Raw genomic sequence first — 22,131 nt, 5'->3', positions numbered from 1 at the left:
CAGCATCTCTTTCGGGTCACATGAGCCAAACTACATACTAAGGTTTAAGCTAACCGAAGTCAACTCCAACCCTTTCACTAGTTTGTACTGGCTTACGAAATGAAATGATTTTCGAGCAAAGTGACCGACAGATCAGCCATTGGAAAAGCCTAAGAAAATTTGTGGAAAATTTTCCATACTAGAGAAAGAATGACTCTCAGTCCAGGATTACAAACTTTCAAGACTCAACCAACTTCCTCCTACTAACAACTTCACATAGGTTCACCTCAACACAAATTCTCATGATCCATCAATATGCTTAAGCATCGAACATCTTTGCCCATCTTCTAAATTTAACACCGACATCCGCAAAGTGCAAAATGAACATCTAAGGCTTGATCACGAAGACCACATCTCCAGATATCCATATTGCACTAACACTCTTCTTCAACCATCTTCAAGATCCAATATGAAGCCAAAACACTAACAAGAAAAATGACATGGAAAATCAGGCTCTAAGGAAAATTCCTCATCACTCAAATCAACAATGCCACTTCCACTAACACAAGTGTTAGTAATGTCAATGCCCCAACTACACATTTTCTCCATCCAACAATCTACTCCAAGTGCTAACAGATTAACCAATGAGCTATAGCAAATGAATGCTACAACCCTTTTTCCAACACCTTATGGGCAAACCTCTTAGGAACAAGGAACCAACTTAAGCTTAACACCATGGATCATCATCAAGAATCCAATCAAAGCTACTACAATGCTACTTTGTGCAAGTAGACTAGCTTCACCATCAACCACTTTGGGGTTGATCATCATTTACCCAAGCAACTTCGTAAACACATTGCTCATTATCATATGGATATGAAATAGAAATCACAATGACTTGATCATCAATTGAGCAACACTATGAGCAATGCCCATATCATTACTTCAAAAGTTTATGTGACCATCAAGTGCCAACTCAATTCGACAAAATGCAACATAAATGCCACACTCCACCAATAGAGGTTACAACACCGAAAACCACTAACTTTTGTTCACAACATAGATAAGCTCATGCCACTGTCTTTCCGACCAAACTCAAAACTAATCCAACACCAAGCTACTCAAGGAGCAATAGCAAAGTTCCCCGGAAAGAATTGAGCATTGTAACCCAAGTCTTCTAATAGCAAGCCTAGACAAAATGGTATAGCGCTTCACCACTATCCATCCCATAACTCACCACTTGTAAGACCATCATTTCCAACATGCATCAAGATAGAGATTCTTGATTGCATGATGTGAACACGAGCAATGAGTTACACCTCGTTACAAATTATCTCTCCAAGAAGAGAAAATGATTTACGTGTTTCATCCTTTGTCCCTGACGACTCTCTTTTCGATCTCATCTTTGACTAAACCTCAAGTTTGCTTTTGCACTACCTTCAGTCCAATCCAAGAAAAGTTTATGAGAGAGCACAGCAATAACTACTTAAACCAATAGATAATCCCTATAGTCTTTATTGATCCATTTGTAATCATGCCTAGGAAGGATCCACTAGTGCCATGTTAAACAGCTATGGTCTAGCGTATTTGCCACTCATAGCAAACCTAGGAAAGGTTTACTTTCACTCATGGTACATGGAACAATTCATGGAACCACTGATAGGCTAACAATAATCCTACCAACTCAAAGTGTAAACTCGAGTTGCTAATGTGCCTCACTCACGAGCCCAAGTGCAAACTCGTGTAAACGGAACAACTCACATAATTTGGAACAAAACGGTAACCAAATCCATACCCAAGGAACAAATGCGAAGCCTTTGCACCCAAACGTGTACCCACTCGGATCATCGTTTTCATCTCTGCGTATGCAACGAGACTAGTTGCCCAATCTCATTGGATAGTATTGCTGAGACTCATCCTCTGATACCAAATGTAGCGCATGTGGTTTTGACCCTTTATCCTATGGTGATTTACCATAGAATAACACCACAAAGCGGAACCTAAACCCTCTTTGTGCCACATGACAGATGCCACATGTCACATGCCACATGTCCAAAGGACAGTGGTGTGGAACCTAAGGTTCAGGGCCTTGGGCCACTAAACGAAGGAACAGTGCCAAACTCCCAAGCTTGGAGCCAAGGAGTGACGGAACCGAACCACGGAGCAACTCCCGAGCATATAGCCTAAGGAGCGAAGGGACAGGAGCCCGGAGCGACTTGGAACAGTCCTGGAGCAACCAGCATCTTAATGCCAGGACCAGCATGCAAAACGGAGCCAAATAGAGTCTGGCGCTATTTCGGCATACTGGTGGCCTAACGTGAGGACATGGGTACTCCACCAGCTAGCATAGAATGGAACTTGGGTTTAGACCCAAGCCGGACGCAGAACAAGGATAGGTACGCAAGCGGGAGCTAGATTATGCCTCAGGTTGGTTAGCCATGCCCGACCTACCCACTATCCCTACTATACATTTGGAACCCCCCATAACCACCACCCCCCCCCCCCCCCGAGGAACACACGCTTTGGGCTTTCACCCCAAGCTTCCCTTAGTATCAAGAGTTAGTATCTGGGACAAGCTTGAAACTTACTAAATATGGAATGTCCCTAGATTGTGAATTTGGACACGGGACGAACACTATTGTGTTCGTAGATATGCCAAATGAGCAAATCTGGACACTTTCCATAAATAGCATTTGGGACCAAAATGAGACCAACACAAAGGGCATGATAGCGAGGGTGTTTGGCAGACACGGTAAGCTATCATTTAGCGATATTGAGGGACCAAGCTCAATATCGTAGGGGTTCCCAACACTAGCAAGTGCAAGTCAACATCATGAGTTTCTCATCACCGTGTCAAATCTGCTTGACAAATGACAACTTAGGATTTCCTTCCTTAGTGCCCTTCCGGTCTAAGTGCACATGTGATGACCAGTTTCTCAACTAGCTCAAGCGGAGACTGATAACAGGTCCAGCAATACTGACCTCCTGCCATCATGGCAGTAAGGAAAGAGTGTCCGTAAGGACTGGTCAATAGGTAACTTTCGATACCTGAAGTCACATTCGCGACAGTCTCAGTCTCAATGTTGGACTCGGTTTCCATCTCGAACTCCATCTTAAACTCCTTTTGAACTTTATTTTGGACTCCATCTCGGACTCCATCTTAGACTCCTTCTCAAACTCTATTTTGGACTCCATTTCAGACTCCTTAAACTCTCTTTGACTCCATCTCGGACTCTATCTCGGATTTGGTCTCGACACTTTCATATGTCACAATACTTGCCAAATATCAATCATTCTTGTGTCCCTTTCTAAATATTCATTTATCAATTACTTCGTGCTCATTCCTCAAGCACTTCATTTGGAATTTCACTCCCACTCTCAACTTTTTGAGTCAAAACTTTTGGTCCAAATGTGTTATACTCGTTAAACTTCCACTTCAACCACTACTATATAGCACACATTCAGCTCCACTTTGGGGCATAGGGATTTGTGCTTCACACATAGTCACTAGAGTTTCTAGAGTTGGCAACTTTGGATTGATCTCCCCAGCTATGCAAAAACTATACTCAACAAATGTAAAATGAATCTTCTCTATAGAATCAAACTCTCAATATATTCACTAGTTCCTACTAAATAAAAAACAAACTCTTCTAAAAATCATATATAGAAATCTTTAACTTGAGAAAACTCTCTATTATTTACTTTGTCCTCATCTAGAATATGATAAATTTGGAGATCAAGAATAAGAGGATGATTCAACCTTAATAGTGGCAATGGAAGAATTAGAATTTGAAGGATGACTGTTGAGTAGATTTAAAGGCTAGCAAGAGAGCCTACATATTTTCTTCTTTCAAGCAATTCCTAAACTAAACACTATACTTTTAATACTTTATTTGTTGCAATTGTTTTATAATGTAGATAAATTGTCAGTATAGATAGGAATATATTATGAATATTTCACTCTAGAACAGGGTATCCTACCTAATAATATCATTTTATTATACATGTTTTTCCTTTTAAAAGGGATAATATTATAGTATAATAAAGCAATTCTAGATTTTATATTCCACTATAAGGTGGTCTAAAAATTTTATATTCTGCACTAGATGATGCAACATTTCCTAAGGGGATGTTATTCCTCACCATGAAATAATAGTGGGTATGTGTTTTTAACTTATCTTGAATTTATCATATTTGCATATTTTCCGTTAGGCAATTGCTATAATGCTCAAGAAAAATTTGTAGACCCATGGAGCCATTTGTCTTGTCCAAAAAATGTAGCATATTAGACACTAAATTTTATAGCATTTTATGCTTTCAAGCAATCTTCCCATATCAAAAGTAAAATCTTACAAAAACATATGGCATTGCTCTTGAAGTGCTGGATGCAATCTGAGTTCTAATTCAATTTCACTAAAGCCCTAGCAAAAAAGGGATTGCTATGTGGAGGTGAAGATGGAATGTTAATAGAACTTGGGGATAAAGTTGGAGATTGAAATAAAATGTTGGGGTCCAAGTACAAGTAGCAATGACTTTCCATTGAGCCATTTCTATATAAACTTTTCAATTTTCTAAGAAGCTCAAAAACAACAAAAAAAAAACTATAACTTTTCTTGGTAGTTTATATATTAAGTTTTAGTCTTGGGAATGAGGTGTATTTATTATGATATTGATAATAGTCAAATTTGTGAATTTGTGCTCTATCATTCTAATGAAAACCTACTCTACTACATATATATATATTCTTTTTTACACTTTTGCTAACTTTTTAGGGAAATAGACTAGAGGAAAATATAGATCATATTATAGTGCTAGGGAATGTAGGCACACTTACACACTGGCATTCTGTTGTAGGAATTTATCTTTCAATCTTAGAAATGATTCTTTGATGTGACCTCAAGATGATATTATGATAAAATGTAAATGTTAAAACAACAAGTTATTAATAAGTGATGCAAAATTTCTTAAACCCATTATGAAGTCTTTAGATTTATGGCTCAACTTTTTAAACCTCACAAACCTCATCAAGAAAAAGTAAATCTTCCTCTACACTATCAGGAGGAGGTAAAAATATTAGATATGAAAACTAGATATACAAATAATAAAATTTATGCTCTCTATAGTGTTGCCCTTTTCCAACCTTGCTCACTTTGTGCTCTCTAAGTTGTGGCCAAATGCACTAAGGTTCCGTTCTAGTGGCCAAGTTCCAAGTGGCCTTCTCAACTAGGTTCCATTCTAGTGGCTTTCTTGACCATAGCAACTCTAGCTTAGCTACTCTATAATAGCAAAGCAAGGTCAAACATAGATAGTTAAACACTATAGCAGTGACTAGGAGCAATTGCATATTTGGGTTTCTTGTGGTTTTGAGAGAGATTAGTGTTGTATATATAATTATGGGATGAAATTTAAATATATTATCATTGGAACCTTAGAGGATAAATAGGGATAAAATAACCACTAAAGGCTCTTTTATTAGGTAATTGCCCCTTTTCCAATTAGCTGAAGAGGAGAGAAATAAAATATGCTATATATAGTATCAAAGCAAATGGCACATATTCGATTCTTATTGATTAGTGCCTACTTAAAATATAAAGTACCCTTCAATAAGGTATATTCGTACACCTAAATTTGAAATAGTATATATTAGGTATAGAATAGTTAGTCTACACAATGGAAAGATTAATAGATTCAATGCAGAAATGGAGGTGTTGGTTCCCCTTAACTTAATAAAGGTTATTAGCCAATAGTCAATAAAAACATTGATATCTCTAAAGGGGGGACAAGTGTAATGTATATGATCATAAGATGAAATTTGGATAGTGGATCTTTAGAGCCTTGAGGGATATATGGGGATAAAATAATCATTAAGGGCTCTCTCATAAAGTAATCGCCCCTCTTTTAGTTGGTTTAAATGGAAAGAGTTAGGTGCACTGTAAATTAACCATCGCTTTCAACAAACATCTTAAATTCCTTTCTTTGTGCAGAAGACAAGTGGCCTCAACACTACAATGCTCCTTTCAAGGCCACAGCCAATAGATCAAATGTAGTAATCACCATCTTTCTCAAGAAATCCTTACAAGTGCCATGCATCACTATATTGTGCCACCAATTCGCAATTAAAAGAATAAGGAGAGCCTTAATTTGTAGAGCATATAAGTCAATTGAGCCCATGCATGCCTTCTTTCTAGATTTCCTAGATTGCTAGAGCATTAATGCTTGAGCTGTGGGAATCAATGGAGAAATTTGTGAAGGGCACAAGGTCATGCTCTTCATGAAGGCATGGAGCTCTTCCCATAGTATGGCTTCTCCAATACTGTCAAACAGATAGCCTAGGCATTTTGTATGAGATTGTGAGGACAATGCCCTCTACTAGAGCCTCAAAGCCTACTCCAACTAGCCCACTTTTCCACAGCTTTACATCAATGGAGAGTTTCTTTGGTAGTTGCAATATAACTCTTAGTAAGTTTAGCTATATTTTATATCTTCTCTATTGATCTATCAAACTCAAATTCTTCTTACTTTTCTCTTTTTTCCAGAGGCCTTTCAATCTAGATAGCTTAAAGAGGTTAAGAAAAAGGCTATATACTCACGAGAGTAAAAGGTTCTTATTACTTGTTGAATCATTCTTTTTTCACTCTCTCTCGAGTCTTCTTTCTTTTTATCGATGGCTAGTACCTCTAAGCACTAGGACTAAAGGTGGCAGCATAGTGGTTCTAGATGGATCTTGATGCTGCAACTGTTTCAATCTATAATTATAACTTAAACTAAACTTTTATATAAACTATTATATAAACCATATATTATTATTATTTATGAATATATAAACCGTATATTATTGTTTACATATATTAAATAATATATGAAATAAGTAAATTAAATTGTCATAAGAATGTTATGTAAACTATGTACCAAACTACTTAAAAAACCATGAAGTAAAACTGTTATATAAAATATATATCAGTTTCATATTTTTTTAACTACAAATAATATCAATTTTAAACATGAGTAAAAATAATAAAACTAATATAAAAACTGTGTCATATACCTTCTAGTGCATCTTATGGACACTAAATATCAAGTATAGCAACTATCAATGACATGGAATCCTTGTCCAAAAAATCCTTTAATGCTAATACAACATGCTTATCAAGAACAAAAAAAGTGAGTGAAGAAGGGAAAAGAGTTCGAGACAGAGCATTATTTTAGCCATAGAACGCTTTGAGCAATAAACAACTTTATAATTATATATCTAAAGTTTTAGAGCCCATTGAACAATATGACTAATTAAACTATTTTGCTTCAACAATGAAATAACTGTAGCATGGTCACCTTTTAGTAATGTTCAAGAACTATATAAATATATATTAAACTTCTTGAATCCCAAACTGTTGTTAGACACTCCTCTGTCATGGAGTAATTCATTTTTGCTAGTGCAATGTAAGGTTGATATATACAATATGATGATGTTGACTATGCACATTTATGCTTTCTTGCATTAACACACACCCTGAGACCAATATCAAAAACATTCATATGCAAAATGAAAGCTTGAGTATAGTTAAGATATATCAAAATTGGAAGAGTCATCAATAGCTCTTCAAGATCTATAAATGCTTATTCACAATCCTTACAAATTGACTAAAATATTGTAAGCAACCAAAGAGAACGACTTGAGAGATGATCTATGAGGTTCAAATATAGAGGGAAAAGGCTCATGAATAAGAGTGCACCCCCTTTTCTAATCAGTTAAGGGTCTTGGGATATTTGGAGTTAAGCGTCCTTGGGTTTGAATAGTACTGGGCTAGGTGACCTCCTGGAAAGTCCAGACTCAGGAGCTTACATTTGGTATCAGAGGGGTCTCGAGTCTGACTCTTTGGCAGAACCAGGAGACTCGGACAACCAACCATGTGTGGTGTGCCACAGCTCGGGCTAGCCTCTCGCTTTTGTGTGTGTTTTGGGGCAATGGGGTGTTCGCACCCCCTCCCAAGCACATGTGAGACACAAAATCCCTAGGACCCAAAGTGGAGCCGGAAGGGTGCCACGTGAAGGGATCAAGCCGAGGCCGAATTGGAGACCGAGATTGAGACCGAGTTCGAGACCGAGTTCGAGACGGAGTCCGAGATCCAAATCGGGTCCGAGACCGAGTCCGAGGTCGAGTCCGAAGACGTGAAGGGATCAAGCCGAGGCCGAATCGGAGACCGAAATTGAGACCGAGTTCGAGACCGAGTTCGAGACGGAGTCCGAGATCCAAATCGGGTCCGAGACCGAGTCCGAGGTCGAGTCTGAAGTCGAGTCCGAGAACGGGTCTGAGATCGAGTCCGAGATTGAGTCCGAGACCGAGTCCGAAGTCGGGTCCGAGATGTTGGTTGGCTAGGGGAATCACACCACATATTGATTGACATCTGGCTGGTCCAGTTTGCAAACTAGGAGCTTATAGATATTTGGGTTTGAATAGTATTGTGTTGGGTGACCTCCCAGAAAGTCCAAACTCATGAGCTTACAGATATTATGCCTTGCCTAGAAAGCACTATACATCATTCACACACTTTAGAGTAAGGAACTTTAGAATAGTTACAAGTTTGTTGAGACCAACTTGCAAACCTTCATAAAAAATACAATACCTAAGATAAGTTGTATCTTTGGATCCAAACACGCATTTTGAGGTTTTCAGTTTCAAACCAACTTCCTGTTACCAATCCAATACTTTGTGAATATCACAAGCATGCTCCTCTCATATCCTCTTTGAATGGATCAAGACATTATCAATGAAATTAGTAGTTACCAACAGCATATAAAAAATAACTTTGTCTATTATCTATTGAAAAATCACTAAAGCATTATTCAAATCGAACAGGATCACTAAAAACTTGTAAAAATTAAATGGTGTACAAAAAGCAATCTTGGGAACATCTTTCTTGGCCATTAACACTTGTCAATACCAAAGAGTAAAATTTAATTTGATGAACAAATAACTTCTCTTTAAATGATTTAAAAATATTAATCACCTTGTTTAACAGATAATTATTAAAAGCTAAATTGATTGCTCCTATCAAAAGTCATCACAAGTTGAGGTTCATAAGCCTAAGGATTTTGAGATTTTCAAATAACACCCTTCAACATTTTTTTGACATCTGCACGTAAAATTGTCATCTCCTTTGATGACCAATGCCACACAAAAAGTTTGATTGGACAAACATCCCCAATTGGAATAGGATGACATATTGCAATCTTGGCCCTATATGATTTATCAAAGTCAAAATTATCAATATACTACTTCTTGAGCTAATCAACCACTGCAACATAAAATTATTTGAAAGATCATAAAAGGGAATATAAAAGCAAAAAGGAAACATAATAAGAAGTAATGGAAATAAAAGTAAAAGTAGAGGGAGGAAGTATAACAAAAATGAAAAGAATGGAAGAAATATAAAGGAGTATAATACAAAAAGGGGAGAAGCCTTAAAGTGACATTTAGTATAATTGCATTGCAACTATAAGGTCGAAAGCTTAATTCAACACCATTTGCAGTAGTTAAAGGTCAAGGTTACCCATACGGACAACTATGTCCACCTCATCTTGCCTACGTATGCCATAAAGAATGAAGACTAGTGCTACCATATGATGCAACTGTAATTAATAATGTGTGACAACAAACTAGGCAATAGAAGAAAAACTCAAGCCCATATCAGCTAACATGGAGAGAATATAAGTAATCTCTTATTATTAAAACGAGTTTGAAAAGTAAATATTAGATAAATTTGTGTTGAGTGAACCTCTTGATAGTACTTTTAAAAGAAAGATGAAAGGGTCACTGACTTATTCACGTAAGAACCCCATTATTTGTGCAACTCTTCATTTTTGTAGCACATCCTATCTCTCTCCCCTTAAACCAACTGGAAAAGGGGCAATTGCTTGATGGGAGAGCCTTTAGTGGCTATTTTATCCCCATTTATCCCTTAAGATTCCAAAGATCCATGATGACAGTATATCCAAATCTCATCCCATGATCACATGCGCTACATTCACCCCTCCTTTCAGAAATGTCAATGTTTTTATTGACTATTGACTAATAACCCCTACCGAGCTAAGAGGAATTAACACCTCCATTTTCACACTGAATCTACCAATCCTTCTATTGTGTAAACTAACACTTTCAAAAATGTCAATGTCCTCATTGATTATTGACTAATAACCCCTACCGAGCTAAGGGGAACCAGCACCTCCATTTCCACACTAAATCTACTAATCCTTCCATTGTGTAGATTAGCTATTCTATATGAGGCAACTAGTCATCCACTTGTACCACAATTCTACAGTGAATACCTTCATCCTTGGATACTCCACACAAGAGGAAGGACATACAAATGGTGCCCAATATGTATGATTTCAATTTAGGGGTAGGAATATACCTTGCTCAAGGGTATATTATATTTTTAAGTAGCCACTAATCAATGAGAATCAAACCCATGCCATTTGCTTTAATACCAACTATAGCACACCTTATCTCTCTCCCCTTAAGCCAATTGGAAAAGGGGCAATTGCTTGATGAGAGAGCCCTTAGTGGCTATTTTATCCCTATTTATCTCCCAAGGTTCCAAGGATCCACGGTGACAGTATATCTAAATCTCATCTTATGATTACATGCGCTATAATTTCCTAGAAGAATCTTTATATCAAGATCTTCCACAATAATAACACTTATTAATATCAAGGCCTCCACCCTTGAAATGAAGGATACCAATCCAAAAAATGCCGATAATGCTAATACATATGGCCAATGTCATTATATGCTCAATAGTAAACATCATGGGCACAACCACGTCCTTTACTCTTATCCTTAAACATAGGCAATAACAGCATCAATGTAACGCATTTGGTTTTCACCCTTTATTCTATAGTGATTTACTATAAAATAAACATGAAGCAGAACCTAAATCTTCATATACCATATGTCATATGCTACATATCCAAGGTTAGCAGAGTGGAATCTAAGTTTTAGGGCCTTAGGAAACAAAGGAACAGAACCAAACTTCCAAGCTTGTAGCCAAAGAGCGAAGGAACTAGAATACGGAGTGACTCTTAAGTGTTCAGACAAAAGAGTAAAGGGACAAGTGTATGGAGTGATGTTAAAACAGTCCTAGAGTTTTCAACATCCCAATGCTAGCACCAGCACACAAAATGGTGCCAAATAAAGTTTAATGTTATTTCAGCATACCGATGGTTTAACATAAGGATATGGGTACTCCACTAACTAGCATACTATAGAACTTGGGCTTAGACCCAAGCTAAACATAAAACAAGGACAAACACACAAGTGAAAATTAAACTATACCTCAGGTTGATTAGCCATTCCTTATCTACCTACTATCCTTACTATATATTTGGAACCCTTTACAACCCCTTCCCCCTTGACGAATGCACACTTTGGGTTTTCACCCTTAGTACTAGGAATTAATCTTTGGAACAAACTTGAAACTTATTAAATATGGAATGGTGTTAAATTGTAAATTTGGACAAAGGACTAACACCATTATGTTCAAGACAATCTCTACATTCTATAGATATACCAAATTAACAAATCTAAACACTTTTCATAAATAGCTAATGAAACTAAACAGGACCAATATATAGGGCATAATACCAAGGGTGTTTAGTAGACACAACAAGCTATTATTTAACAATATTAAGATACTAGTCTCAATATGTGAGGGTTCTTGTCAAACTAGTGTAAAATAAAACAAAAGAGAATTAAAAGTTAAGTTGAGTATGCTTAGCAAGAAACACATAGAAGCTCCTAACTTATGTTCATTTGACTAAGTACAGATGTTAAACCCAATTTACTAACATTTGAACAAGAGGGGCTAAAAAGGGAACCAAAAATACTAACTTCCTCTTGTTGTGACAATAAAGAAAGAATATCTAGAAGGACTAACTGATAGGTAATTTTTGATACCTACAGTCACATTTATAATAGTCAATCTCCATCAAAATAAAATCATCTCCCATAAAAAGTAAAGCAAAAGTATATACAATGATAAATGGAAGAAGTAATATCTTATATTATTGTGCCAATCAAAGAGCGTTGTCAAAGGTGGTTAAAGCAAATGTATGCATAAGTCCTACAATATCTTGATGAAACATTAGTTACAACATTCCCAATTTGATCCTGTAGCACACCTTATCTCTCTCCCCTTAAGTTAACTAAAAAAGGGGCAATTGCTTGATGAGAGAGCCCTTAGTGGTTATTTTATTCCCATTTATCCCCTAAAGTTCTATGGATCCACGGTGACAGTATATCTAAATCTCATCCCATGATCACATGCACTACACTCACCCCCACTTCAAAGATGTCAATGTCCTCATTGACTATTGACTAACAACCCTTACTAAGCCCCTTAGAACCACGGTGACAGTATATCCAAATCTCATCCCATGATTACATGTGTTACATTCACCCCCCTTTCAGAGATGTCAATGTTAGTATATCTAAATCTCATCCCATGATCACATGCATTACACTCACCCCCACTTTAGAGATGTCAATGTCTTTATTGAATATTGACTAACAACCCCTATTAAGCCCTTTGGAACCATGCCTACTGAGCCCTTTGGAACCACAGTGACAGTATATCCAAATCTCATCCCATGATCACAAGTGTTACACTCACCCCCCCTTCAAAGATGTCAATGTCCTCATTAATTATTGACTAACAACCCCTACTAAGCCAAGGGGAACAGCACCTCCATTTCCACATTGAATATACCAATCCTTCCATTGTGTAGACTAGTTATTCCATATGAGGCAACTAGTCATCCACCCGTACCGCAGTCCTACGGTGGATACCTTCATCCATGGATACTCCACACAAAAGGAAGGATGTATGCATGGTGCCCAATATGTATGATTTCAATTTAGGGATAGGAATATACCTTGCTCAAGGGTATATTATATTTTTAAGTAGCCACTAATCAATGAGAATCAAACCCATGCCATTTGCTCTGATATCAACTGTAGCACACCTTATCTCTCTCCCTTTAATCCAATTGGAAAAAGGGCAATTGCTTGATGAGAGAGCCCTTACTGGCTATTTTATCCCTATTAATTTCCCAAGGTTTCAAAGATCCACGGTGACAGTATATATAAATCTCATCCTATGATTACATGCACTACAGATCCACTCTAACATATTTGGCTCCACATGAAATAAAAGGCTCTTGAACTGAATACTAAATTGTATAATTGACTTAAATAATCCTTGATGAAAATGATGTAAATGGTGGAAGACATCATCACAATCATTAGTATATCCAAATATGTGTTTAAAAACATTTAGAAAAAAACTCCAATCCATATGGTAGCTATACTCAAACCATTGTACCATTGCAATATTTTTCTTTCAAAACATATGAAAAGCTTATTTAAACACAGAGTATCATCCCAAAAATGATAAATGGCAATTATTGTAAAGTTATATGTGCTGTTTTCACCCCTTTGAATTATCCTCCTATATAATGAGAACATCAACTCATCCTTTGAGTACACCCTTAATTCCTTGGGTTATTCTAACTTTTATTAATGGTAGTGTTAGTTATTATTTCAAATATATATGTTCTCATTCGTATTTGACCTTTTGTCCTCAAACTTCTCATAAAGGAACTCCAACCGAACACAAAGATTGGCAACAAGAGCAAAAAGAGGTGCACATGCCCTATGAATGCCTACTATCAATTAAGTTTAATTATTCAATTATAACTATATAACATTGAACAATTGTACTAATTATTGCTCCAAAATCAAAGGAGGATGAAGCTATTGCTTTGCCATGAAAAAGAACAGAAAGAAAAAAAGGAAAAAAGAAGAAATAGAAAAAAAAAACTACAAGAATAAAAACAAAAGTCTAAACAATGCAAAAGTTAGATTTAAACCAAAAGCATAAAATTAAGCACTTGAAATAGAACTACCCTTCAACTCCACCAATAGGAGTGCATAAAATACAGAAATATATATATTTAATTAGCTTAAAAACTCTAACTTATATAGAGAAGTAAATAGTCTATATTGAAATTAATTTGATGGCTATCAAAATCCCACTAAACTAATATTAGTATATAGCATTGTAGCTATACACTTAAACCTCATATTTTCTTAATGTCTTAGTATTTTAAATTTGTTTATATCTTATATTTAATTAAAAAAATTTGTTTTTATCTTTTTCTTTTTAATTTTCTTAAGCAAATCTGTAGGGGGACTGAGATGGTAGTGAATATACCTAGAATATGCTTAGATATTCTAGGATATTTTACCATCTAACGGTTGTTATTCATTTAGATTAATTTTGTATTTATAATTTATAAACATTTTTATAATTTATAAACTTTCTTAAACCCTTTCTAGTATTTGTTTTTTATTCTATCATCTAATGGTTGATATGCAATAAGATTTATCTTGTGCTTATAAATTATAGACATGCTTATAATTATAAATTTTATTTGATCAATTGGATTAATAAGTAAGAATAATGTTACTATTAAGCAAACCAAGAGTTGCTACATGCAATGCGTAGCAATTTATTTTATCTAGGAGTGTATTAAATATATTCATATTCTGCATCTAATAACTAAAATTAATTTATACTTAACAAATTTTTTTTTTTTACTTTTTATTGAGTTGGGTATTAGATTTCTTAAAATCTTAGTATTCTAAATATATTCCTAAGTAGTGCTTTGCATCTAATATCTTTATTAATAATATTTACTAAGTTATACCTCTTTTTCACTTTGGGAATATAATAATGTTTTACTATCTTTTATAGTGTGTGTGTGTGTGTGTGTCTATATATATATATATATATATATATCAGAAGGAAAACATTATATAACATTTTCTTAACATTACTATTTTATATATTTTTTAAAAAATTGCACAAACCAATACCAAACACATGCAGTAAGATTAATTTGTGTTTATAAATTATAAAGATGCTTATATTTGTTGCCTACATTTGGCATCTCTAAAAAACAAGATCTTAAATGTCACTGTGGCACGAGAACACAGTAGTGCCGAGCTGCGATGAGATTTGCGAGGCTGGAGCAAAGCCCACCATTTCCATCACCGCCATCATCTCGGCTCTCAAGGCATGCGGCAACAATGGAGACCTCGATGCTGGTAAGAGACTCCACTCCAGCCTCCTCCTCCACCGCCATAGCTGCGAGCTCCACACCAAAGTCTCTAACACTCTGGTCCGAATGTACGCAAAGTGTGGCAGCCTGGAGGATGCTCACCGCGTGTTTGATTCAATGCCCAGCCACGACGTTGTGTCGTGGAACTCTCTCATGTTTGGCTATGCCCAGATTGGAGATGCCCACTCGGCTCTTCACCTGCTCTCGACCATGCAATCGCGGAACATAGAGCCCAATTCTCTCAGCTACGTCGCGGTTCTCAAGGCTCTCTGTGCAAGCTTGGAGATTCATAGCGAGAAAGAAGAACTGGAAGAAACCATCCAAGCTTACCAGATTCAAGGAAAGTTTCTTGGAGTATCATATGATCTTCGGTGGTTTCTAGACAAGGGAGTGTTCGTTCACTTGACAGTAGCGAGGAGAGGATTCGCGATGGACTTGATACTTCTCAATTCCTTGATCCATATGTATGCAAAGTGTGGGAGCTTGCGAGAGGCGCAGCGAGTTTTTGATCGAATGCAATACCACGACGTGATCTCGTGGACGTCTCTCATCTCCGGCTATGGCGAGATTGGCGAGCTCGATCTGGTTTTGCGCTTGCTATCGCTCATGCAAGTCGAAGGGATCGCTCCCAACTCCGTGACTTATGCCGCGGCTTTCAAGGCTTGCTCAACGAGTGCCGAGAGAGAACGAGGCGTGCTTCTAGCCGGGAAGGTCGTGAAAGTGGTGTCGCTGCGAAAGGCCAAGCTCCTCCACTCTCAAGTAGCAAAATCCCGGCTCGAGATGGAGATGCTCGTCGCAAACTCGCTGCTGAGGATGTACGCCAAGTGTGGGAGCTTGGAGGAGATGAGGGGAGTCTTCGATAGGATGGCTGCTCGAGATCTCGTATCTTGGAACTGTATGATCCTTGGCTATGCCGAGTGTGGCGATGGCCGAGCTGCGCTAGAGCTCTTCTCGGAGATGGCGTTGATTCCAGTCGTCCCGGATGCTCGGACTTTCGTGGCCGCTCTCAAGGCCTGTGCAAGCTTCGATGGTAGCAGCGATGGAGTGAAAGCTCTGTGCTTGGAAAAGGGAATGGAGATCCACTCGCAAATCGTCCAGAGGAGCCATGGAGGCGAGCTCGAGGCAAAGGTGGCGAACAGCCTCGTCAACATGTACGCCAAGTGTGGAAGCTTGCAAAGCGCTCGAGAGGTGTTTGAGAGGATGCCGAGCCGCACGGTCGTGTCCTGGAACGCTCTCATCTTCGGCTACGCCGAGAGTGGCGATGCGAGGCTGGCAGTGGAGCTCTTCTGCCGGATGAAACGCGAGAGCACCGTGAGAGCTGACACTCTAACTTTTGCCGCGGTGCTCAAGGCCTGTGGAAGCCTGGGGGACCTGGAAACCGGGAGGAAGATCCACGCCAAGGAGATTGGATCAGTCCACAGGCACGACCCCGTCGTTGGGAGCTCGCTCGTCAGCTTCTATGGCAAGTGCGGGAGCGTGGACGAAGCTCGCCAAGTCTTCCACTCCATGGATCGAGGCAGCAAGGATCTGGTGACTTGGAACTCGCTGCTGGAAGCTCACAGCCACGCGGGAGACACGAGCAGCGTGTTGGATCTCTTCGAGCAAATGCTGCGCGAGCGTGTCCAAGTGAATGGCGTGACTTTCTTCTCGCTGCTCACGGCTTGCAGCCACGCGGGGCTGGTCGACAAAGGCCGGGAGTTCTTCGAGCTCATGAGCACCAAGTTCGGGATCTCTCCAAACATGTTGCACTACACCTGCCTGGTGGATCTCCTGGGCCGTGGAAACCATCTGGACGAGGCGGTGGCGGTGGTGGAGAGGATGCCTTTCGAGCCCGACTCCACAGTGTGGGCCTCGGTGCTGGGAGCGTCGGAGAAGTGGAGAAACGTGAGCATCGCGGAGATGGCGTTCGAGTCGATGATCAAGCTGAACGACAGGGACGCTGGAGCCTACGTTGTCATGGCCAACGTGTATAGAAGAGCTGGAATGGTGGACCAAAGCTGCAAAGTTCTCGAGCGAGCTGGCGGAAGGGCTGGGAGCTAGCAGTTCACCTCAAAGTACTCGTGTGTCAAACATCGAGAGAGCTCTGTTGATTGAAACTCTTATTGGAGTTCCTCTCCACAGCTAGTGATGAGCACAGGCTTGACGGGCCTGTACCAAGAACTCCTGGCATTGCTAGCACGGACGTCGCCCAAGATCTGGGCGATGTTGTTAAACTCGCGGACTCGGTCGCTGGGTTTGAAAGTCGGCATGGCTGCGATCGATGCCACGATATCAATCCCTGCAAAGAAAATTGCCACCTCACCGAGCCCAAGAGATCTCCTAGAGAGAGAGAAAAAGAGAGAGGAGTTTTTACCTTGAAGAACAGTTCCAAACACGATGTTTCGATTGTCCAGGTCGGGAGCTGGGCCTGGGCCTGGCAAAGAACACAAGAGCAAAGAAACCGAGAAGCCATGCAAGATCGATCTCAATGAAAGGAAGAGAAGAAGATTATCGTGCCTGTGGTGATCATGAACTGGACGTTGCGATAATCCGGATTGAGCCGGATGGATTCGTCGTCGTCGTTCTCGGCCAGGCACAGCGACACCGTTCCTGGGCGGCTGTGGCGGAGGAGGAAAGATCTGGGACTGACCGTGTCGGGGTTGGATTCCAGATAATCTGGCGATGGCGGAGAAACCTCGCCCTTCTCTTTGGATCCCTGGTGCCCGGCTTGGATGTAGCGGCCCTGGATCACCTTGTGGAAGACCGTGCCTTGGTAGGAGCTCCCCGCCGCGCCGGTGGCCATGGCCTTGATCAATCGGGTTGTGTGTGGCACTTGATTGCCGTAGAGGCCGATCACGACACGGCCAAGGGGCTGCGAATCGGAATCGCTGCACGCCGGCCGGCCCCCCGCGGGCGTGTTGCTGCTCTGGCATAGCCCCAGATTGAAGAACACTCGATCGGTGATGCTCGTGTCAACAAGATCGATCGAAGGAGTGGCGGAGGCGGCAAGAGTCGACGATGCCGCGGCAGCTGTGGCGGCGAGCAAGGCGATGCGTCTGCCGCATTGGTAATCGCAGCAGGAAGGCGGCGAAAGAATCACCATCTAGTTCCTTCCAGAGAAATATTTTTTAGGGTTCTTCCAAGAACCACTCCCCGAGAAGAAAGAATGGGGGAGGCCCGGCGGATGGAAGAGGCTGAGATCGACGAATTCGAGGTCGTGGATCTGGTGCCCGCACCGCTGCTGCCCAGACATAGGAAGACGAAATGGCGGTGGATCAAGATCATCGGAATCGCCGCTCTGGGCGTGGCTCTAAGCATCGTGTTTGCGATCTGGATCCTGCCGCTGCTGCTCGACAAGGTCAGTCTCATCCATCGACCGAGTCCTACGGTCGATCCGGCCCGAAATTTCGGTCTTCTTCTCTCACGGCAGGGGAAATTTCTTCTAAAGCCTCTTCTTTCTCCTCTCGCCAGATCGTAATCCCGGTGCTGGTGTGGGTAGCGTCACGATTCAAGCGGCATCAGCTGGCCCTGGTGCTCATGGCGGCTCTCTCCATCTTCCCGGTCTTGCTCATTCCATCCGGGCCCCCGATGTGGTTGTCCGGCATCATCTTTGGATATGGAATCGGCTTCATTATCATCATGGTTGGCACGACCATCGGCCAAACGCTCCCATACTTCGTCGGCCACTACCTCTTCCATCACCGCATCCAAGTAAGCAACCATTTCATTTCTTCTGTTTGCTCCTTCGTCTTTGTCAAGCACTGTTTTTCATTATCTTTCGATTGATCTAAACTTTCCTGGCTTTGGCTTCCCTTGGCAGGAATGGCTTTCAAAGTGGCCACGAAAGGCTGCCGTGCTGAGAGCTGCTGAATCCGGTGGCTGGTTCCACCAGTTCCGCACTGTGACGCTCCTCCGAGTCGCCCCGATCCCTTACACGCTCTTCAACTACGCCATCGCCGCGACCAACATCGAGTTCTGGCCTTACATCGCCGGCTCCATCGCTGGAATGGTCCCAGAAGCCTTCATCACCATCTACAGGTAAAAAGCTCTCACTTTTCGTTTACGTGTGGAGGATCTAACAAGCTTTTCTTCGCAGTGGGAGGCTACTCAAGAGTTTGGCCGACGCCAAGCACGCCAAGCGACACATGAACGCTGTGGAGATCACTTACAACGTCGTGGGCTTCTGCGTGGCACTGGCAGCCGGGGTCTCACTCACGGCCTACGGCCGGAGAGCTCTCCAAGAGATGGAACTCAAAGCCGAGCAACAACTTCCGACCTCGCCCAGCCTCCAACTAGAGAGCGTGGAGCTGGATCCTCAGCGTCGCCCTCTTTCTTAAGAACAACAAAAATCAGGCAAGAACTACCTAAGAAAATCTGTTTCATACGGTGAGCGCTATGATACTACTTGGCCTCCTTTTTCACGAACTTCTCAATCTTCTCCAGCCAACGAATGTACTCCTGGCGTTCCTTCTCCGGCATGTAGTTGACAAGGAAGTTACACAGCTCCTCGTTGATGCCTCGGGCCTCCAGGTACTTGGTAAACTGCTTCTGGAGGTTCTCATCCAATTCCCTGGAAACGAAAACGTTCGCAGCAGATCAAACGACCAAGATCACCAAGATCGAGGGACTTACCCGAAGACTGGGCCGGTGTAAGCAAGCTCGTCGTCCTTGCTCGACTCGTCATCCAGATACGAGATCTTCTCGATCTCGATCTCGCCCTGCGAGCACGTACAGCTTATCTCCAGCGACGGGCCATCGCCTCCCTTGGCGATGGTGACCACCATATGGATCTCCTCCTGGGAAACTGGAGTGTCGGGCTCGTCCTCCTCGCTCTCCTCTTCCTCCTCCGGCTCATCGTAAGGCGAGACGCGGAACAGGCACGTCACTGCGATGTCCTCCGAGTTGTAGGAGCGGCGGAGGATCACCTCTTGCCTCCCGCTCTCGTTGTGGAGCGTGAAAGGCGACGGTGGCTTCACCTTGATATCCTAGAGCAAGAACACAAGGAAAGATAACGCACCGAAGACAAAACAGTTTGCTCACCCCGCCTTCGTTCTCGCCTTTCTCGTGCTCAATCTCCGACTTGAGAACCTTCAAGAGGCCACTGTCGCCGGAAGAGGATTTGGAGCCAAAAGCTCGGGCTGACGATGACGATGCTAGCGCTGCGAGCGGGATGGAACGGGTGAGGGCGAGCGAGTGCCTGGGAGCTGCCACTGCGGGAAGAAATCTCGCAACGGCATAGCTTCCGAGGCGTCGCCCAAGAACACGTGACGCCATAGCCGAAAAGCCCTAAGCCCTAAACCCTTAGGGCCGGCATAGCTTTATACTAAGTCCAAGGGTAAGTGATTTCTAGGAGGCCTGGATGGCCTTTGAACTTCGTCCCACAGCCGGTTAGTAGTCCTGGATTGTGACTTTAATGCGAAAGTCTCATGGCAATAGCTTTTGGATCATGTTAATTGTCTCCAACAGAGTATTCTTTGAAGTGAGAGGTCTTCAAATTTGCAAGAGAAGAATCCATGGAAGATTGCCAATTGAATGCTTGCTAGAGCACAAGAATTCAAGTTGAGAGCACAAGAATGCATGGAGTGAGAGACTAGATCATTAAGGGTAGGTTCTTTGGTTGGTGGGTGGTATAAACATCTTTTGGATGGGAAGTGAGAGACTAGACCATTAAGGGTAAGTTCTTTGGTTGGTGGGTGGTACAAACATCTTTTGGATGCAAAGACTGGGTGGCTCTGGTGTTTCTTTATTGTTTTCTTTATCAAATAATAATACATAATTATAAGATGTATTTTGGAAGATTATAAGTTTTGGTTGAACACTAAATGGTGCTCATTGATCTTAGAGGATACATGTTAATGATGGTGATAAGTGATATTGTTCACTAGCACCAACATGCTACATCAATTAATATTTATATATGTCTTCCATGGTAATTCTATATCTGATATTATAAAGGTTTGCATATAATATCAAGATGTGTACAAGTTTCCTATCCATTTGAATTGGTTATATAAAACTTGATGGTGCTTTTCTTAGAATTATTAGCTCTAATTTCCTCACTTGGTGGATTGAAGTCTGTGTTTGCCAGATGTACTAGTTAATTTGATTGCACAATTCCTTATTCAAATGGTAGGTTTTGCAACAGAGAGTGAATCAAAATCCTAACCTGGGTTCTAGTGTTATTAAAGTGTTAATACAATGGCTCAACCTTCAATAGTCCTTTGTGTCTTCTTATCATCCTAAAACAGATGGCTATATTGATGGCTTAAAGGAATGATTGTAAATTATATATGCACCTGCAACATTTGAAATGAAATTATATCTGCACTTTCCTCATATGTCTATGACACATAAGTCTACTTGCATTTCTCCCAAATAGTTAATTGACTTATTTATGAAAATTTATATCTTAATAAAAATGATCAAAATATGTGCTTAGATTTCATTTTCATACTAAGAGTTTAGACCTTTTGTACCTTTATTTCAACTTTGTAATGCTCACGTTGGAAAGTTCAAAGAAAACACAATGGATAGGGTCTTCAAAATAGTATCTCCTTTACAGAGCTACAAATGTAGGAGACTTGGTGTAGAAGCTCACCATTGAGCTCCATGCTCACTTTCAATTCTCAAACTACCCTTGCCACTACCACATAATCTGTCTACCAGCTCCATGCCCTGCTCCAATATGATTGGCATGATTGTGTATACACAATGGCTCCACTCCGCCCGGCGCACATGAGCTTGAGCACTGCCCTCCACTTCTTTCTCTTCACATGCGGCATCAGCAGGATCCGCTAGAGATCGGAGCTCCTCTAAGTTGCAAGCTTGCGGCATGATAGTGATGGAGATTTCCTGTAGGCACTCGTTGATCAGCTCCCCAAGCAATCACAGTGGGCAGCAAGCAGTGGTGAGGGCTTCCTTGCTGGTCTGAGCCCTACATCTGACTTCATTGTGCCAAGTCTCACCGCTTTTCTGCAGTGAATGCTACGTATA

At 40.9% G+C, this 22,131-nt stretch overlaps 4 protein-coding genes across 4 annotated transcripts; 2 read left to right on the top strand and 2 right to left on the bottom strand.

Moving 5' to 3' along the window:
* The first annotated feature begins 15,121 nt into the window (after nt 1-15,121).
* On the top strand, nt 15,122-17,217 carry LOC112341978 (pentatricopeptide repeat-containing protein At2g13600-like). Its single transcript, XM_024663031.1, has 2 exons — nt 15,122-15,145; nt 15,331-17,217. The coding sequence occupies exons 1-2, from the start codon at nt 15,128-15,130 to the stop codon at nt 17,197-17,199; spliced, it is 1,887 nt and encodes a 628-aa protein (XP_024518799.1). The 5' UTR covers nt 15,122-15,127; the 3' UTR covers nt 17,200-17,217.
* Nucleotides 17,218-17,224: 7 nt separating this feature from the next.
* Nucleotides 17,225-18,262, bottom strand: LOC9650495 (peptidyl-prolyl cis-trans isomerase CYP28, chloroplastic). The gene is made up of 3 exons (XM_002989266.2): nt 17,656-18,262; nt 17,513-17,572; nt 17,225-17,437 (listed from the first exon to the last, which is right to left on the bottom strand). The coding sequence occupies exons 1-3, from the start codon at nt 18,239-18,241 to the stop codon at nt 17,259-17,261; spliced, it is 825 nt and encodes a 274-aa protein (XP_002989312.1). The 5' UTR covers nt 18,242-18,262; the 3' UTR covers nt 17,225-17,258.
* Nucleotides 18,263-18,272: 10 nt separating this feature from the next.
* LOC9650446 (TVP38/TMEM64 family membrane protein slr0305) lies at nt 18,273-19,563 on the top strand. Its single transcript, XM_002989314.2, has 4 exons — nt 18,273-18,496; nt 18,610-18,849; nt 18,959-19,176; nt 19,235-19,563. Exons 1-4 carry the CDS (start codon nt 18,305-18,307, stop codon nt 19,473-19,475), a joined length of 891 nt encoding a protein of 296 aa, XP_002989360.2. The 5' UTR covers nt 18,273-18,304; the 3' UTR covers nt 19,476-19,563.
* LOC9650494 (uncharacterized protein At2g39795, mitochondrial) lies at nt 19,384-20,454 on the bottom strand. Its single transcript, XM_002989265.2, has 3 exons — nt 20,179-20,454; nt 19,771-20,123; nt 19,384-19,708 (listed from the first exon to the last, which is right to left on the bottom strand). The coding sequence occupies exons 1-3, from the start codon at nt 20,410-20,412 to the stop codon at nt 19,540-19,542; spliced, it is 756 nt and encodes a 251-aa protein (XP_002989311.2). The 5' UTR covers nt 20,413-20,454; the 3' UTR covers nt 19,384-19,539.
* Between the last annotated feature and the right edge of the window lie 1,677 nt (nt 20,455-22,131).

The sequence above is a fragment of the Selaginella moellendorffii genome, unplaced genomic scaffold, assembly GCF_000143415.4.
Source record: "Selaginella moellendorffii unplaced genomic scaffold, v1.0 SELMOscaffold_96, whole genome shotgun sequence".
Taxonomy (NCBI): domain Eukaryota; kingdom Viridiplantae; phylum Streptophyta; class Lycopodiopsida; order Selaginellales; family Selaginellaceae; genus Selaginella; species Selaginella moellendorffii.
Note: the sequence above shows the minus strand (reverse complement) of the source record. Positions and strands in the feature narration are given on the sequence as shown.

What these genes read in the sequence shown, in the direction of transcription:
- LOC9650495 (XM_002989266.2), bottom strand. Translation starts at nt 18,241, where the DNA reads ATGGTGATTCTTTCGCCGCCTTCCTGCTGCGATTACCAATGCGGCAGA. An exon ending in CCAGTTCATGATCACCACAG is followed by an intron (nt 17,573 to 17,655) that starts GCACGATAATCT and finishes GTTCTTTGCCAG; the next exon opens with GCCCAGGCCCAGCTCCCGAC. An exon ending in GTTTGGAACTGTTCTTCAAG is followed by an intron (nt 17,438 to 17,512) that starts GTAAAAACTCCT and finishes TTTTCTTTGCAG; the next exon opens with GGATTGATATCGTGGCATCG.
- LOC9650446 (XM_002989314.2), top strand. Translation starts at nt 18,305, where the DNA reads ATGGGGGAGGCCCGGCGGATGGAAGAGGCTGAGATCGACGAATTCGAG. An exon ending in TGCCGCTGCTGCTCGACAAG is followed by an intron (nt 18,497 to 18,609) that starts GTCAGTCTCATC and finishes TCCTCTCGCCAG; the next exon opens with ATCGTAATCCCGGTGCTGGT. An exon ending in TCTTCCATCACCGCATCCAA is followed by an intron (nt 18,850 to 18,958) that starts GTAAGCAACCAT and finishes TTCCCTTGGCAG; the next exon opens with GAATGGCTTTCAAAGTGGCC.
- LOC9650494 (XM_002989265.2), bottom strand. Translation starts at nt 20,412, where the DNA reads ATGGCGTCACGTGTTCTTGGGCGACGCCTCGGAAGCTATGCCGTTGCG. An exon ending in AAGGCGAGAACGAAGGCGGG is followed by an intron (nt 20,124 to 20,178) that starts GTGAGCAAACTG and finishes TTCTTGCTCTAG; the next exon opens with GATATCAAGGTGAAGCCACC. An exon ending in TACACCGGCCCAGTCTTCGG is followed by an intron (nt 19,709 to 19,770) that starts GTAAGTCCCTCG and finishes TTTCGTTTCCAG; the next exon opens with GGAATTGGATGAGAACCTCC.